We start from the raw sequence: 20,113 nt of genomic DNA, 5'->3' as shown, positions 1-20,113 counted from the left end.
TTTATTTGATTTGATTTGACTGACATTGACACATCTTATTCTTCAATGAAAAACAAAATCAAAAACGGTAATCCGTGTCTCTCTAGAAATTAATAAAATATAATTTTAATGCCATGCATTTGGACAATGAAAATTACAGAATTTATACATAGGATGTTTTTCCATATGTTAATGAACCATTCTAAAGAACACACACACTTATTTAAAAAAACATATTTTTGTTATTTTAAATCAAATTTAAAATAAATGTGTTTGACTATGTTACAAAATAATGCAAACCATTTTTTGAATATTTATTCGAATAAAATAAAAGTTCTGTTATCTTATCTTTTTACTGTGATATGCGTAGTAATTATTACAAAAAGTGTATGTTTTTGTGAAAGATCAAATAGTTGAAAACAAAAATAAATAAAAAAATATGTAATAGATTTTATGAATTATAGCAAAAGAGTAAGAGAGAGAAAAATTTATTTAAGAGAACGGGAAAAGTAGTTCAGCAAATATGAATAAAAGTGTTAACATTTAAAACATATAAATTAAAATAAAACCAAATTAAAAATAATAAATAAAAATAAGAAGGGAATGTATCAATCTATCAATGTGCCAATAAATTAAATCGCATACGTACATCTTTGCATAGTACAGTACATATTGCTACAAATAAATTAAAAACAAAACAAAAAAAAGAACTCGTAAATCTGAAATTTTATTTATATCGGAAAGTGTTAAAACGATGCGCAATTGTTTTACAAAAATCACAAATGTATTTCGTAAAAAACCAATACAACAAAATCAACCTGAAAACAGTCGTTTAAATGGAGAGGAATTTTTGCAATCGCCCCTTCATTACGAGGGCGCCGGTAAAGGTGAATACAAAACAACAACAACATTAAAAACGGCAAACACAACGACAACAACAGCATGTATTATAGTAAACGAATGTTCGGATACGAACGATTTTGATAAGCGGCCGGGCAATAATAGCAGCAATGATTACTACCACGATGGTGATAGTGATAATAATGATAACGGCGATAAACGAAAAAACGTAATTGAACATCGAAAGATAAGCGGTATTGTGGCAACAGATAAACAGAAGGCTGTTAAAACTACAAGCCAAAAGACGCCAAGTCTAGGAAGAAATGCTACTGCTAACAATCACACCGATGATAAGCCACTCATTTTTCCCCAAAACAGCCAAAATAATTTGAAAAATAATATAGATACAGACTTTACCAATCCTTTAGAGCAAACGAACCTTCAAGACTTACACCCGACCACAATTAAAAACAATGATGCGGAAACTAATAAACTTTTACAGCAAATTAAAACCACAACGACCCACACAAAATTAACATCAGCCACTAATGACCACCAAAGAATAGAATCAATCACGCAAATAACTGGGACAGCCAGAGAACACAACAATAATACTTCACACACAAGTGAGGAGCACAAAACGCACACTTATATTCATGAATACAAATCATTTGTCGAAGACAATAGAAGGAGTTTTATCAACAGTCCATTGCCTCTTTCTCTACCCCGAGACATTGAATTGTTCGCTAGTGAAGAGATACTCAAGCGCCCCACAACGGCTGCAAGTCATAGCAACAACAACAATAACAAACACTCAATTGAAAAGGACTTGAAATCCATCCCATCCTCTATCGCTGAAGCAGCCAATTCATCAATTGTGGTAAACAATGAGGTTGTTGAAGCCAAGACTCCAGAGGAAATTGAATACGACGCCAAAGTGGCTGCAGAATTTGAAGATGTTATGACGCCACTGCCAACAGATACTCAAACAAAACACCTGCACCCATTAGCCTACGGACGAAACGTTCAACCGGTTATAGTCGAAGTAATACGCAATTTAGATGCCAATACGTTGCGCATTAACAATTTGACACTTGACGACAAAGTCGAGTTGTTGCAGCGTTATGAATGTAAACATCAGCATCGTAGACACAGCCGTGGAAATAACCATAACCGCTTAATGCCAACAGAAGTAAACATTCAAAATGTTAAGCAAAGGCAGCAACTACAGCAACCAAATGATGACGTTTCATCTGACTCTGATATCGCTGATGTTGTATTACGTCGTAAATGTCAAAATACAAATAGAAATGATCATTCTAAATCTGGATTATATGAGCGACGTCAACCAAAAGGGCCAAAACTTAAATTAATTTTGGAAAACAACATCACCACTGAAATAATTCCAAACAAGTTATCAAAGAAAAGTGATCATGAAATTGAGGTATGTTTAAGTAGTCATCTACGTAAAAAGTATGCTAATATCGCTATATTAGCAATATTCTTTAAAATGTTGTAATTTTATATCTTAAGATATTGGTCTCTATACATATGTATGTGCAGTGTCTTCCAAAACATATTGGACAAATTAAATGTTTCATATTTATGGAATAAAATAAATTATTTTCTCCAGAGAAAAATGACATAGATAAAAAGAAGTTGAAATGTAAATTTTATAATGACACCGCTTTATATTTATATTTATAATTTTAAAGTCAAAATTTTGAAAAAATAAAATGGAAGTAGAAAATACATACGATAAAGCATATTGGAATTTTAACATACCTAGATAATTGGATAAAAATCCTTTACTTTTAATCTCCTCAGTATGTGTTTTCGGTATCAAAACAATAAGAATATCTCATATATTTGATATATTGATATTGGTGAACACTTACAAAATATTTTCTGTGGGCTTTCGCCTTTTGATTTATCTTCTGTTTTAGGATTTCTTATAAGATTCTAATCGGTTATGGGTGAAACTTTGAGGACCTTTCCATGACTGTTAACTATCTCTACTGAATCCATTTTTGCAATATACTATGCACAATCAGAAATTTCTCTCGAACAAATTGCGGTATAATTCTCTCAGAAGATCTGTCGTAAGTAGTCTTATTTGTTATATTATACATTTTATTATATATGATCCCTTTGTCCCGAAAAGCAAACTTACACCCTAACATGCCCAGCTTCAATTTTACCAATATCATGTGAAAGGTACAACCCTATAGAAGCAACAGAGAATCTTGAGTGGAATCTTGGAAGTTGTTCATATTATTTTGATATCGAAAACCAATATATTTCTACAAACAATTTATTTTATTCTATAAACATGTAACAATAAGTTTTGTCCAATATGTTTTGGCCGAAAGGTTCAATATAATAGAAAATTCAAAAAGTACTTTTTGAAAAACGAAAAAGTACTGAAAAGTTCCCTTTTAATTGTTCTCACCTAATTCCGAATCTACATACTTTAATTTCAAAAAGTACCTCTTGCAGAACGAAAAAGTACCAAAAATCTCCATTGATGTGTTCTGGTCTAATCCGGGCTATACATACTTAATTTCATTTTTTTTTCTTAAAAAACGAAAAAGTACCAAAAACTTTTTTTATGGCTTCTAACTTAAGACACATTCTTAATTTCATGTTTCTCGATCTGCTACTCTTGCTCTGCCGTTCTCGATCTGCCTTGTTTTATAAACAAGAATACAATAACAAAATTTATTGTATGATTATGTATTTTGTTTCTTTTTTTTGCAATTTCTTTGATGATTTTGATTTTTAGAGGTTGTCTCGGATTTTTTCTCATATCTCCGTTATTTATGGACCGATTTTGCTGATTTTTATTAGCGTATGTCTAACGGAATTATTGAAGATTCGGATCTCGCCGATATCTGGGGTCCTCTAAAAACTGATTTCAACAAATATGCAGACAGACGGACATGGCTTAATCGACTCCGCTATCTATAAGGATCCTTTATAGGGTTGGAAAATTATATTATACAAATTAAAAACGGAATGACAAACTTATATAAAAATATCTGAGGCATGTTGAAATTAAATGCAGTATTATGAAAACTAAATTACATTCTATTTTTATATCTATATCGGCCTTATCCGACTATAATTTTAACTTGGTTTTCTTTTGGAAAAATAATGATCTAAAGTTGGTGTTTATTTTTGGATGAGGTTAAAATAAAACACCCATACTACACTAGTCTATTTTAAACACAATTTTATATACATAGTGTACAATATCTGAGCATATCTGCAGTGGCAACATTTCAAATAGCACGTTTAATATTGAACGAACGTACTGCATTTTATTATACCCTACACCACTATAGTGTGGAGGGTATTATACGTTTGTGCTGATGTTTGTAACATACACATACACATATACGTCCGTCCGTCTGTCCGGCTGGCTGTCCATGTAAACCTTGTGCGCAAGGTACAGGCCGCAATTTTCAAGATAATTTGATGAAATTTGGACCAAGCATGTTTTTTGGCACATGGACGAAGCCTATTGAAAATGGTTGAAATCGGTCCATTATTTCACCTAGCCCCCTGCAACCGTACCTCCCGATTTGAACTTTTTATGCCATAATTACGTCAAATATTCTGCTATCTCTTGGTACAAATAAGTTTTATATAAGTATAAATGACACTGCAGATTTTCGTAAGGATCGGCCTATATTTGACCCTAGCCCCCATACAAACCCCCCTTCAAAAATGACTTAAACGTCTAAAATTGACTTGTAACCATTTGTATCGCAATGAAACTCATCGAAACTAACTGTTATTTAGAAATATATCCTTTTCCCAAATTTACCGAGGATCGGCCCATATTTGACCTATATTCAACATTAAAGTTTCTTTACATAAAATAAAAATTTTAAAAATATACTCATGGTGTAGCGTATTATATGGTCGGCCAAGCCCGACTATACTTTCCTACTTGTTTTAAAAATAAATTCTTCAAGTAAAGCATAATATTATTTATTATTTATCATGTCGTTGTTAAATTATTGCAACAAAATTTTTGGATTTAACTTAATAAACATTTTTAAAATTTGATTGTTTTCAATACAACACTCTTCTACAAAAGACAAATTAAATAGCACATATATTAGGTCCTTAGAGATTTTGCATCGGGTCAGTAATCTGAATTTTACCTCAAATCTAATCACAGACGAAATAAATGCAAATAAACTTATTTTTAGGGATTTTCAGAATTTTCCTACTGTCAGAACGCGGTAGCGGAAATCTGCCATCTCATTCAGGAACTCCAGAGACTCAAGATGCCCATAGAGAAAACTTATATTAAAAAAATGTTTAAATACATATGTATATTATTATTATTTTATAAAAATATAATATAATTTACTGCTTTGTTTGTTTTTGCAGCGCAATGTTTTTGAAATAAAATACCCCACAGTGTTACCACCGAATCCTAATCTCAAGGTAAGTTTTTCCTTAATTTAATTGTTTCCATCCAAAGTCAATAACTTTTCGAAATATTTTCGCATTCTAATCATTCCATTTAATTGCACATTGTGCGAAATAGGCTCTTTTGATCTTTCCTAAAAGCGATAATATTTGCGAGGTGATGCAGCAAGCATGCAACCGTCAACATTTGGAAGTTACATTAGTGAAGTCAAAAGAAAGCGCCATGGAAAGTCTTTGCAGTGCCACAGAATGTTATCACATTATTATAGTTGATGCACGCTCTGCAAAACATTTAGATGCTGAACACATTGCCAGGTAAACAAATTAATTTTATTTTATCTGCTCAGATGGAAAATAATTAACTGGCACTGATGTATATATCTAATTTATAAAATCAGTCAACTGTGAGTTTAATTATTTATCTATCTTTAATATTTATACATACATATGTAGTACATACATATCTATGTATGTATGTATTAAGTTGGGTCACAGCTTCATTTCTTTACGATGTTTTTTTTTAGATCTATTCGTCACATGAGTGGCCATCATTTTACGACAATAATAGCTGTGGTTAAAAAGAGGTATGTAAGAAACAAAATTTCCATCCATTCTATTGTTAGACAATATTAATCAAACAAAATGTATGACTTATGAAGAAATTACATATATGAAAACTGTAAAACCCGTCCTTAATAATTACTTTTCTCTATTTCACTGTTTCATTCGGATTCGGATGATCTGTGTAATTCTTTAAAACACAGGACTCCCAGAGCCTTTTAATTATATTAAAGTTCTTATCATGAGAAGGATTTACCATTCCGTTGATAATTTTCACAATATAATTTATATGTATATTCTGGATCCTTATAAATAACAGTGTCGATATAAACTTGTCCGTTTGTTGAAATCAATTTTAAGAAAATACAAAATCCGTATATTTTAATTAATATAACAGTTAGAGTTCTCACTTTAGTGTCAATTAGATTATCTAGGATAAAAAGTGGGCGGACTAGAATTAGGGGAGTGACACCTCCTATATAAATAAAATACAAAAATTTGAAAATTTTTAAGGAAAAAGAGCGTACTTTTATCTGGGGGGCTTGGAGCATCCATATGAATAAAATGGAAAAAATTCGTATATGTAAGAAAATATTAGAGCTAGAATATTTAAATTTTACTTAAAGAACTCCGACATTCAACTGAACATTTAGAGTATAACGAGAGGACTTGGCAAATTATATAACTAGATTCTTCAAATATTGCACAAAAATTCTTTTATATTCATTTGAACATTCTGGGGGAAAAGGGCGGACTCTAATCTGGGAGCTTAAAGCCCTCTCATGAATATATTTAAGAAACTGTTAGAATCTACAAATTTTAAATGAAGATCTTTTACATTCATGTAAACATTTGATAATATCGAGCACTACATACATGAATTAAATACACAATTTCGTATATCTTGAAAACTGTTATATTATTCAAAAATTTAAAGATAGATAGCTATGTAGTATATTGTAGTTTGAATCTTCAAAATCATAAAGAGGGTTTTTTATATTTCTTTTAGGGTAGCAAATGACACTGGGAATTAGCTATATCCACAGTCCATTCATAAATAATAGAAAAATTAGCAAAAATCCGAGACAGCTTCTGAAAATTTCATAAAAAATATGAGAATTCTAGTTTTGACAGAAAAAATAACAACCACATAAAGTTTTGAGTATTTTGTTGGTTTTTGTTTTATTTGGCGTTAGTTGTTGTTTTATGTATTCTTAATGCTTAACTAACGGTAGGAAAAATATAAAATAACTTTTAATTTTTTTAAAGTTCTCTCTTGTGAAGGGTATTAAAGATTCGACAAAGAAAGACAATTTTAAGCTAATTCCGCGAAAAATGATTTAAAAAATTTTTGTATTGTATTTATGGTCTACAAAATGATTTTAAGTGCGAGGCATAGTATTTTCGCTTTTTTCGAAATTGTTGTCAGAACTGTCGTAATTTTTTTCTTATACAGTAACATATTTAAAAAATTGTTTGGCAAAACGACAATAAATTTGTTTGCAGACCAAAAATACTGTAACAAAATTTTTATTATTTCATTTACGATAAAATAATAAAAATTACGCATTTTTTAAAACCCATTTCGAAAAGATTGCAAAAAAATGTTTGAACATATTGTACAGAGATAAAGATTTGTAATCGCTGGCAAGGAACTAAGGTCCTTTAAAAAAAATATTTTTCTCGTGTTCAATACATTGATACGCATCGATTGAGAGGTATTTCTATAAAAAAGGTGGTGCACGAAACATCCTAATGTACACTGTAAAAAGATAAATGCGTTTTGTTTATACCAATTAATCAATTGTTTCAATATCTTTATAGCATTTCGGAAAGAGATGATGTACTGAATGCATTATTAGACGCTGGCGTTAATAGAGTAAGTAACATAATACTAATATAATAACCGAGATATAATAAAAACTTGATATATATATATATATATTTTCCCAACTCTAATTTATTTAGTGCATGGCTGAAAGCACAAATTTATCAATGTGCACAATGGAATTAAAACAGACTCTCCACTCTATAGTTCGACCACATAATGTTATATCAACTCAACAGGTAAGAAGTACTATTGAAAACATATGTAATTAATTGATTTGTACTTATGTACACAAACATTTCCTTTTTGCAAAACATCCGAACATGGATGTTTTGGTCAGATTTATATGAGCATGTAAACTACATCAATTTCGAACAACTACACCTATGTCACTATCGTACCTGTAGTTCGCTCCTTTTCATGAAATGTGATTTATCACAGTATTATTGTCCGATATTCATAAAATCGGTTCCCCGGACATAATTAACCGAGCCAACGGGGACTACGTGAAAACAAAAGTTTTAGTTTTTACGATTATAACAAAAAATCTACCACACAACGAAAATAATAGAAATATTTATTTAAAATTTGATAAATCTACATATATGAAAGACTTTACTATGATGCATTTTTTGTACACCACGATTTAAAATCCCCGAATTATGGATCATGCCAGTAGTGTAGTAAATGACATATTTTATTTTACAGACACTTTATACGGCATTGCATAGGCTGAAGGAAGTTCTCATAATTACAGATGATCTCTTAAGAATTCAGTACGCCAATAGATCTGCGGAAAGATTGCTCAATATGCGATTGGTAAGATTATAATTTTGAAATAAATTTTCATAACAATGATTAATTTCAATTTGATACTTAATAGGATGAAATTATAAACAAACCTCTTGCCGAAATTTTTGTATCGGACGTTTCCTCAATTAATCACAATACTGGCAAAGGCATACGAGAATTCGATGGTATACTAACAGTTAAGAGAAAAAATCAAGATGGCATACCAATGCATGTACGGGTAGTACCAGTAGCTTGTATTGGCAGGTACGTTAATAATTTTAAAATATTGTCAAATATGTATAAACTTTTACAAAAAACGCAGACAGTATAATTTCAGCGAAATAACTGAACACTTTCTATTTATTATAGTTTATTTTAAAGTAAAATTAATAACGAGACTTTAATAACTGTTTTTTGTTGAAATTTATGATCACATATAATTATTATCGGAAGTTAGTCCTTTCTTACAATGATAAAATAAAAAACAATTTTTTCAAGAGAGATTAGATTGGACCAATTATGGACCTGGTGGTTAGACATTTGCGCTAAGAATAGTTCTACGAACCAGAACTTCTTTAAAAATTCGAAAAAAATGCAACAATTGTTTAAAAAATATTGTACAGAGAATAATACTTCATTTACATAGTTAATTTTTAACTTATTTCTTAAAAAACAATGAGTTTAATCAAATCCGTTGTTCTTCTAAATGCGAACGAATATTTTTTCTTACTTTATATTGAAAACTATTACAATTTTCGAATTTATTTGTTGTTAGTTAGTTTATATGTACGCCAAAACCGATTATTTAATGTACATATATGAGTCAATGTTGTGCGCTCCTTAACCCAGGTGGGAATCGAACCTACAACCTTCAGTCTAAAAGACTAGAACACTAATCTACCGGAGGCAACAATATAAAACTAGAAATACTTAATCTTTTGCATTAAACGAAAATGTTTTATAATTAAACATGTCTAATTGAGGAAAAGGGTCGTACCTAAAGTCTTTTTTTTCGAAAACAGATGCTGTGTTTCAAAAAACATGAATGTGTGAAAATATTATAAGATTTTTAATATAAAAAAAATCATCTCATACGTACATCATATCCGTGAGTACCTGGCTTGTTGCCCAATCTCACGGTGGTACTTTTTCCACCACTGGGTGAGTAAAAAGTAAACAACTCACCACTGCCCCTTTGTGTATCTTACACGCAGGTTGTAATTTTTGTACATAAATTGAGCCGCTCCATGTACAAGCACTATGCTCGAGTACTTCTCTAATCTCTGACCATTGCTGTCCCGTTGCTTAACTTCCGAGATGTAAAACATCACTTCCGTTTACAACCACGCAGACCACGTTGATTTGGCAACAGCAACTAGAGACGTAACCGGTAGACCGAAGTACGAATCCATCAAATAAGCCGAGCCTTTCTTCTTACTCACAGGGACACACAGTGGTAATTCTGATATGAACAAAGCATACTCTGAACATATTTGGAAAAGGACAACCCAGCACACAATTCATTTATCCGACACATTCATAAGAGAAAAAACATACGAAACATTCATTATAAGTAGAAAGGTCGGGTGAGGCCCGCCGTACCCCACATTCACCCCGTTAAGTCGCACAGTCACTCCTTTGTGGGGCATCTGTTCTTTCGGGAAAAACACTCTTCCCGAGAATTTAGGTTTTAACCACAGCCACTACGTGGATCCCGAAGGAACCTTAACCAACTGACCAGCCAGGACATAGTCCAATGTGGTGTTCTGGTTCGACCTCTTCTCAATCTATGCAAGGACTGTAATACCAATTTTTAGTCCCGGCCGACTAAGGTGTTGGTAACACCTTTGTGGAGGTTCCACCAAGGTATCATGCCCCCGGGGCAGGAAGAAGATGAATATTGAACATAATATGGGATATTTATTTCTCGGAACTGAGGGCCTCAGACATCCCCTGGATTTAAATATTATATATTTAGACAGCACCCATAAGAAAAAAATAAAAAAAATGTTTCATAAATAAAGAAATTTTTTCGAAAAAATTTATAATAATATGCTAATTTAAATTATGTTTAGTTAATTTTATTTATTTTTAAAAAGGAACAATCTATTCCGCAAAATATTCACAATTTATTTCTATACTCTTATCTTAAATATATATGTTTATTTCTATGTCAGAACTCCTACACATTTTGTTTTCAATTTCGATGTACCTGGTGGGCAGACGGATTTCATTGCAACCCTACCACAACCCAAAGAAGCACCTCGTGGTTCACTCCACTCTATACGACGAGGAAGTTTCGATGTTCGATCAATTGCCTCAGATGGTCTAAGGCGTACAAGTTTAGCTAAGCTAACTTCATTACCTTTAGAGGCACCTATAACAAAGGTAAGATTTATAATTACGATTCTTTCTTAAAAAATATTTTTGCATTAGACCATTTTATTATACATTTTTATTCTAAATTCAACTTTTGTTTGATTTCTGGCTTAATTTCCATTAATCCAAAGGATTAATTAACAGCGGATACACTAGTGGTCAAAACAATTTAATAATTTGTATACATAAATATTAGAGTTCACCATACAATACATATTTTTTGGTTTCATAAAATTTATTTGAGCAAAATTTTATTACGATTGCTATATAATTAACAAATTTATAGATATTTAGACTGTTTTCCGGGAATCCAATTGTATGGAATCTAGGTGAAGTCATGAGCCGACATTGCACATTTTCAATATCAAACAAAATCAAAATTAAACTTTTTGTGACATGTTAATATTAAAAAAGAAAACAGAGCAACACTCATCCGAGTTTATATAAGGAATTTTGAACGATTTTCGAAATAATTATCAAAATTCCCAGCATTCTGTTCCCAAATCAGTAACTTGTCGTATTGTTAATAGTGGCAATATCCATATTGTTCATTTCATTACTACCAGAAATTGCAACCGAAATATTATTAAATAATTAAATTATTTTCATAAACAATCTCGTTTTTAGTTACAAATGTTTTGACCACCACTATGTATGTATGCATCTTAAATAGTAAAATAAATAAATGGGCGCAGGCCATTTTGCAAACAAAACAAAAGACACACGCCATTTTTTAATTTGTTTGTTATGTGTTTTTATATGTACATATGTATGTTTATTGTAGTTATACATATGTATGTATTTCTATTTAGTTTTATTTTATGTATTTAAATTTACTAATTTTTCTTTTTTTATTTATTTATTGCATTGCGTTCGTTAACTGTTAACCCTTCTGCATCATACTGATCTGCGTTATATACATTTTGTTATTTCGTCCATTCGTTCGATTTGTCGTTTTTTTTTGAAACCTGAAAATTACGTTTCTTTATGAATTACACTTTTCAAATCAAAAATGCAACAAATGATAAATTAAAAATGATCTTCTCTGAAGATAATAAATTTACTCTCGCAAGTACAGGAGAATTGTTCAGCAGATGAGGCGCGACTTATTGATAAGGTTTTGGAGTTTTTAAAACGTGAAGGATTATACAGCCCACAAATGAAAGAAATCCGACCAGATGACCCGATTGCAACTGATCTAATTGGCGCCCTTCTAACTGTAAGTATTCGCTTAATAAAATGCTTTGCGTCAATATTAATAGCCATCGCTTTGCAAACGCTTTATAGGGGCCAAACGTTTATTCATCTCGACGCAGCTCGAATGACTCAATCGTAAAGTCTGGTCGTACCTGCAATAGTACAAACACTCCTGGAATAATGCCAGCAAAAATGAAGGTTAGTGCAGAGTTGTTGGGTACTCATTAAAAACCGTAACAAATTTCTTTCTCATATTAAAAAAAATTAGGCAACCCCTCTCATTATGGAAATACTGGAAGAATCTCTAAATTGGGAATTTAATATATTTAAACTGGAAGAAGTCACCGAAAGGCATCCACTTTTGTATTTGGGCATGGAAATATTCAGGCGTTTCGATGTTTTCTGCACTCTTGGAGTGGATGAAACCGTATGTAAAAATTGGCTAGCTCTAATGGAAAGTCAATATCATGCCGATAACTCCTATCATAACAGCACTCATGCAGCGGACGTTATGCAGGTAAATTTCGCCTTTAATTTTGTCTCTAGGCTCGTGCACTACAACCTAATGTCTCATTGATATAGGCAACTGGTGTTTTTATATCACAACTTGCAGCCAAAGACTTAGTTATGGATCGTTTGGAAGAGGCTACAGCATTAATTGCAGCCGTTGCCCACGATGTTGACCATCCTGGACGTTCTTCAGCTTTTCTCTGCAATTCAAATAGTCCATTGGCTATAATGTATAACGATTTAACCGTACTCGAATCGCATCATGCATCAACTACTTTTAGACTGGCTTTAGGTATTTATACATACATACATACATACATACATACATACATACATACATACATACATACATACATACATACATACATACATACATACATACATACATACATACATACATACATACATACATACATACATACATACATACATGTTATAAATCTTTTTTTCTTTATCACAGCGGATGACAACGTCAATATTTTTAAGAATTTAGACAAAGATACTTATAAATTGGCACGAAGTACTATTATCGATATGATTTTGGCCACTGAAATGACACGCCATTTTGAACATTTGGCAAAATTTGTTAGTGTGTTTGGCGCTGAAGTTGAGCCCCGAGATGTAAGTAATCCATTTAATTTATTATTATTTTTTTACTTATAAAATATAACCCCATTTTGGTCGTTAAACATTTATTTCAATATATTTTTCGCCTTAGAAAATACAATGGCAAATAATAAAATTTTTAAATTTAGAAACATACATATTATGCTTCGTTTCTATTATATAAGTTCCTGTAATTTTAGAAAATATAACAAGCAAATAAACAATATTTCGACATGTTTTAATGAAAATTTCCAAATATTGGTAAATTTGGCCTTTGACCTCAAAATTTTCGATTTAGGATTTATTATGTAGGAGGTAATATTCCGTAATTATTTTGTTTAAAATGTATAACAGCAAAAAATTAGGACATATTTTCTAAAATATTACAAAAATAGTTTTTTTTTTGTAAAATTCGCAGAATTCGAATCGCAGATACAGCTTAACTTGACCTAATTGGTTTCACTGTTTTTTCACTGTTTTTTCACCTAATCTATGTAAAATTTTGAGTTCAAGAAGTTATTACTCAGTGACCGGGAATGATAATCGAAAAGAACTTTATATATATTTTTTATTAAGGTGTATAAAATCCTATAAATGTTGATATGAGAATAAAATTATTATAATCAGCATAATTTTACTTTACTAACCTTCATTTGCACTACATTCAGTTATATATATATATATATATATATATATATATTATATATTTAATATATATATTAAATATATATATATATATATTATATATATATATATATATATATATATATTATATTATATATATATATATAATTATATATATATATATATATATATATATATATATATATATATATATATAATATATATTATATATATATATATATATATATATATATATATATATATATATATATATATAATGTGAAAATTGCGACCTGTACCTTGCGCACAAGGTTTACATTGACATAGCTTAATCAACTCAGAAAACGATTCTAGCCGATTGGTATACTTTAAGGTGGGTCTAAGATGAATATTTTTTTATGTTACAAACATCAGCACAAATCCAATATACCCTCCCCACTAAAGTGGTGTAGGGTATAATTATTGCAGTGTACTAAAAATATTTTATTTAGCTGGACAAATTAAATTTTAGCTTGAAACTGGACAAGCATCAAAAAAAGTTGGACAATCCAGCCAAGTCCAGCCAGGCTGGCAACCCTAATAGATATACATATATATTTTAAACTAACTTTTGGAAAATGTATAGGAAACATTCACTTTAAAAATAAACAAGTATGAATGTATAGTCGGGCGTAGCCGACCATATGATACCCTACACCAGTCAGTATGTATGTTAAAAATGGTGATTATTTAAAAAAATAAAGCATTTATTTTGTTTTTTTTTTAACTTTATTTCGGAATATTTTTACTTTTTTTGGCAAAAAAAAAGAGATTTTTTTAAGAGGGCTCAAAGGGGAGTAGGGTAAAATATGGCCCTATCCTTAAAAATGTTGGTAGGGAGAGTTAAGTCGTCTTCAATATTATTTATGTAGAATTTAAAAGTGTTATCAGTGTTTGTAAGTGAATTTTGATCTTTAAGTCATTTTCTGAAGGGGAGTTTGTATGGGGGATAGGGTCAAATGAAGCCCAATCATTACAAAAATCGGTAGTGTCATTTAAAGTTAACATAATAGATCATTTAAATTTTAATCGAGCTCAAATTTAGGTTATCTCAATATCTGGAAAGGGAAATCATTTTGTGGAATTAAGACGAACAAGATTCCAACATCGACAACATCTTTGTATCTGAGGCTAAAACCACTAATTTTGAGCGAAATTTTTCTTTTTCTACAGCAGAATCGAAATTTATAGAAAAAATCAATAACCAAAGTATAACAAGTAGTCTGACTCTTTGACAGCAGTACCTAACTCTAAGCATGTGTTCGTGAAAAAGTACCTAACTCTAAATATGTGTTAGTAACAAAAATGTATTTGTATTGGTGCATTCTAAACACACAGAGTTTTATAAAAAATTACAATTTTAAATTTGTTTGAATTTTCAATACCAAAAATTGAAACTCTGTAAAACAAGATTCAACAACAACAAAAATGAAATGTCAATAAATTAATAAAAAAAAATTTTCCAGATCATAAAAATTAAACAAAATTTTAAATGAAAAGTGCATTAAAACTATTTAAAAAAATTGCAGTTTTTTCGTGGATAACTGCAATTTCGCGTTCGATCCTTAAAAATGGCCAAAAAAGTAAGTTAAACATTTGAGTGTTTTGACAAGTTTTAATTTCTCACAAGAGAGTCGATTTTACACGGCACTCGTAGGTGTAAGAGAGTAGTTTCCTATATGTGAGAGTTGGACTACTTGTTATACTTTGTCAATAACAATGAGCTTAATTTTAGACTTTTATTTAGAAAAATGGTGCAAAAACAAAAATTCTTTATTTACCCTTTCGATGTGATGATGGCTTAAGGCGGGTATTTGAGTTGGCAATCAAATGTCAATTAATAATCAGATTAGTAAATCTAAAAATAAATTGATTCTGATGTTAATCCCCTTTGATGTTTTTGAGTACAAGATTAAACATCGCAGTGTTGCGATCGGTCCATATAGCGTTGAAATTCGGTTTAAGTAAGTTTCTTACGAACCAATTTTTTTTACGATAGGTCCATAATTAACCCGACGCCCCATATAAGGTCCCCTTCGGAAAATCCCTATAATGCTCATTACTGACTTGAAAATAACAATATAGCAAAGAATTTCGATACACATGCGAGCAAATAGGTCTCTGTCACATTTTATATTTATCGGCTCATAATTGACCCTACCCCCTTATAAAGTCTCCTTCAAAAAATGACCTTAATGCTCATTATTAGCCTAAAAATTCGAGTATAGCGATGAAATTCGGTACAAGTAAGTTTCTTATGAACCAAACACTCTTTACCATTTTTTAGGATCGACACATAAATAACCCTACCTCCCATATAATGTCCCCTCTGAAAATGACTATAACTGGTTTAAAAATTGGAATATAATGACGACATTTTACACACATAAGTTTTATGCTAATTTTCCTTCCCGCCCATAAAAGGTTCCCTTGAGAAAAATTCGCTACCGAAATTTATGCAAAATGTGTTAGTAATTCGCCTTACCATATATGTAAGCCCACTATAAGTTATAAGGATAGGTCAATAATTGACTATACCCCTCATATAAGACCCTTTTTAGAAAATTTGATGAATAAAATTCAGAAAATTTAATGAATAAAATTCAGAAAATTACTATTACAGCGATGAAAATTGACTTAAGAAATTTAAGAACCTTCTGAATTTAATGAGGACTGACCTATAACAGTATCCTTCAGAAAAGAGTTTTGGTTATTAAAATACTCGTTTCCTTATTTAAAATACGAGTACTGCGATGAAATTTGACATCAATAAGTCCTATACATAATGTACAAAGATACACAACTTCATGAGTATCGGTTAATAATTGACGCATATGAAGGTCCTCTACACGGTGTTAAAATTTACCAAAAATATTTTGTTTTAAAAAATTAAAATTTTCATATTACAATAGAGCTCAGTCCATAATTGTCTTAAGCCATATTCCAAATATCATCCTTATGTTTATAGGGGAGCATTCCTTTAACGGTATATGGTAGACGTTTTGATGGTGGGTATATGAGATTCGGCACAAACGAATATAACACTCTCACTTGTTATAATTAATAATAACTGCGAACATACTTCAAAATATAATTTTAAATTATTGAAAAACAAATTTTAATTATTTATATAATTACTGATTCTTTATCGCTCAGTACAAACCGTTAAAACTAGAATCATGATATCCAACTCTCTATCTGCGACTAAAACATTGGTTTCTGGCTAAATTTTGTTAGCCCAAAAATATTCTTCAGTTCTGGGGGCAAATTTTGGCATGACAGAAATTATCGGAAACTCAATTGAATTTTTAATTAATTTTTTAGCAATTTAATTATTAGGAAAATTTAAAATATATTTTTGTTCTTAATTTATGTAGGAGGTGTCACACCCACTATTACTGGTATGGTATGTTTTCTTTAAATTGTATATATGTATTTTATTGTTGCTCATGGGAATTCTACGAAATATATTTTTTTCTTTTTAATTCATATGTAAAGTGTCCCAAAGTGTTCATATCTATTTCAATGTTACCAGATCTAAATTTGAGGATTGATGGTGATGACCCATATAAAATGAATTTCATATTTGATTCATAGAGGAGGTACTACGCCGCCTATTGCTAGTCGATCCAATATTGAAATATGAAATAATGACACCAAAATGTCAATGTCCCTAAAATGTCAATTATCGCACAGCCCAAACGGCTCAACCTAGAATTATAAAATATTGACATTGGATGTGTTTTTGATTGTGTAGATCCACTAAGGATGTATTTTTAAAATTTGTACATTTAGGGCTAGTTTTTCTGATAAAGATAATATTCATTCTTTGGTTAAACCTGGTTTAATATATGTTTCGCGTTTTTCAGTTATCAATAAAGTTACATATTATCTTAGTTTAACTGAGTGTAATTGTTATAAGTGAGAAAACACAATAAACAAAAACAATAAAACAATGATTTCGGAAGAACAAAAACTTAATATTTTATGTAAATTGCAATTTTCTGATTTGATTTGTTTTATTTATTATTGTTTTAAATGTTTATTTAACATTTTTCCAAAATTTTATATCTTACAAAAGTATTGTTTGCAAAAAACAGCTGTTCATTGTTTATGTTTTGAGTGAAAAGTTGGCAATACTAACAAAGTTAACTGAGCTTAAATCAAAAACTGAAAAACACAATCCAGTTGTAATTCAGGTCTGAGTTGGGGAACAACTCTCGCGTCATCGTTTTTATTTCTTAAGGACGGTCAGGCTTGTGCTTGTTGCTGGGCTTTCGACAGAATTACTTCTCACCCCGCACTAATTTAATGCACTACTTCGTATAACTGTTCTAAGTTGTGCGTTGTCTTCATTAAACGCGTACTTTCGTTTTACCTAAGAGTGAGGTTATGTTTTTTTATTGGTGGAGACCATAGAATACTCACGATATAACCAGGTAGAGACCATTTAAACTCAAATATAAACTGGTGGAGACCATTAAAACTCTGGAACTTTTTTCTGGTGGAGACCATTAATACTTTTGATGAAATCAAGTCCGGATGCTCCAACTTCCTATATGAAGGTATAGGTCGGTTGGTGGGGTTTTCTCTGGACAAACGTGTGATAACCTGGCAATATGAGTGCTTGATGCACCGTCTTCCTAATTAAAACCCCCCCCAAAAAAAAGAAAAACACAATCATCGGTTAAAGTCCGCCTAAATTTGTTCCGTGTTTAATCTAACAGGAAGTTAAGCCTAGTTTAACTGAGGAGTAAGAAACCCGCCCTTAGTGGTAAAAAAGGCGGAAAGGGGTAAAATAGGGTTTCTTAATTATTTTACACAATATTAGTGATGCAAAAAAAAGTTGTCAATACACCTGTATAGATATAATTGTCATATACTAATTATGTAATGTTAATAGATCCCATAATTTTTAGTGTTGATAACATTATATGTAAAAAAATAATTTTTATAGATCGTACAAACCGAAGAAGAAAGTTCCATACTAATGCGGCGTATGCTTATTAAAGTAGCCGATGTTAGCAATCCAGCTAGGCCAATGATTTGCTGTATAGAATGGGCACGACGTATAGCCGAAGAATACTTTACGCAGACAGACGAAGAGAAAGCAAAAGATTTACCAATCGTCATGCCAATGTTTGATCGTGCCACCTGCAGTATACCAAAAAGTCAAATTGGTTTCATCGAATACATCATACAGGACATGATGCATGCATGGGACAGTAAGTATCATATTCGTTAATCAATTAAATGAAATAAATTTTAATAAATCGAGTTTTTCTTAACTTAAGGTTTCATCGATATGCCTGAATTAATAACGTACATGCAAATCAACTATTCACAATGGAAGAAATTTGAAGAACAGGGTATTCACACGCTCGCCGAAGTTAAGGCAAAGCAAATGTCTCTTATGAATAAAAAGTCTGCTCTGAAATAGCACATGGCCTTTAAGAGACTCTTCTCGGGACTTCTAAAGCCTCAACCGCTGCAACTACAATGTGCATTTTCGATTGGTGAAAATGAAATAGAAGAGTATGTTCAAAAATAAATCGCCTCAGACTCATTCAGATGTATCAAACATATGAGTAAAAGCTATATTTCTCTAATAAAAACAATCTACAGCTAAACGGAATCACCTACAAAAGATGTCGCAAAGGTCACACCTGCTCAAAAACAAAAAAATAAATAATTTAAGGCATTAGTTTATTATATGTTTAAATCTTGAAAAAAAGTTTTCTTTACATTTTAACGATGACTTGTGCTACTGATTTTTCTCACTAACGTCCACTATTACCAATCTATATATCATCTTGTGTCATATCATTTTTAAATTGGATGTTGTGTTATTTCTTTTTCATATACTTAGTCGTATTCATCACATCTCTTAAGAAATTAACTCCAATAATGTTTTTCTATGTTTATCAAGTTAATGTTCACTATTCTTATCATTGACAAATATTACAACTTATAAAAGAAAATAATTAAAAAAATATATATAAATTTATAAAAGTTTGCATATCTTTTAAATGTATGTATGTACATAGCAAATCAATATTAAATTTGTATCCATGAAATTTTAACATTATATATATCTATAATAATAGAACGAAATATAAATGTTTTATTTCACTTTTGGGCTGGACTCAACTTTAAACTTCACAAATGTTAACTTACACACACCTTTTATATTCATGTATGTATGTCTGTCTGTATGTATGTAAGCCTTAATATATAAATATGTTTAATATTAATACATAGTTGTTATAAAAATAAAAAAATTGAATGAAATTTAGTCAAATATTACTA

General features: G+C 30.7%; 1 protein-coding gene across 4 annotated transcripts in view; it reads left to right on the top strand.

Moving 5' to 3' along the window:
* The window catches only part of LOC111683802 (high affinity cAMP-specific and IBMX-insensitive 3',5'-cyclic phosphodiesterase 8), a 41,318-nt gene extending 21,205 nt beyond the window's left edge, over positions 1-20,113 (top strand). For 2 of the 4 annotated variants that reach the window (XM_046955600.1, XM_046955601.1), the window contains exons 3-17: positions 5,227-5,283; positions 5,387-5,583; positions 5,793-5,852; positions 7,654-7,708; positions 7,798-7,896; positions 8,366-8,476; positions 8,541-8,713; positions 10,627-10,837; positions 11,880-12,047; positions 12,116-12,223; positions 12,294-12,542; positions 12,608-12,827; positions 12,996-13,156; positions 18,762-19,029; positions 19,099-20,113. In XM_046955600.1, the coding sequence (XP_046811556.1) occupies positions 5,227-5,283; positions 5,387-5,583; positions 5,793-5,852; positions 7,654-7,708; positions 7,798-7,896; positions 8,366-8,476; positions 8,541-8,713; positions 10,627-10,837; positions 11,880-12,047; positions 12,116-12,223; positions 12,294-12,542; positions 12,608-12,827; positions 12,996-13,156; positions 18,762-19,029; positions 19,099-19,244 (2,283 nt within the window). In that variant the 3' untranslated portion in view covers positions 19,245-20,113. Of the gene's footprint in view, positions 1-392; positions 2,264-5,226; positions 5,284-5,386; positions 5,584-5,792; positions 5,853-7,653; positions 7,709-7,797; positions 7,897-8,365; positions 8,477-8,540; positions 8,714-10,626; positions 10,838-11,879; positions 12,048-12,115; positions 12,224-12,293; positions 12,543-12,607; positions 12,828-12,995; positions 13,157-18,761; positions 19,030-19,098 lie in introns of those variants that run through there. The other 2 variants (XM_046955599.1, XM_023445907.2) reach the window with 2 other exon arrangements.

This window comes from Lucilia cuprina, chromosome 6, assembly GCF_022045245.1.
Source record: "Lucilia cuprina isolate Lc7/37 chromosome 6, ASM2204524v1, whole genome shotgun sequence".
Taxonomy (NCBI): domain Eukaryota; kingdom Metazoa; phylum Arthropoda; class Insecta; order Diptera; family Calliphoridae; genus Lucilia; species Lucilia cuprina.
The sequence above is the reverse complement of the archived record's forward strand: the minus strand, read 5'-3'. Positions and strand labels throughout refer to the sequence as shown.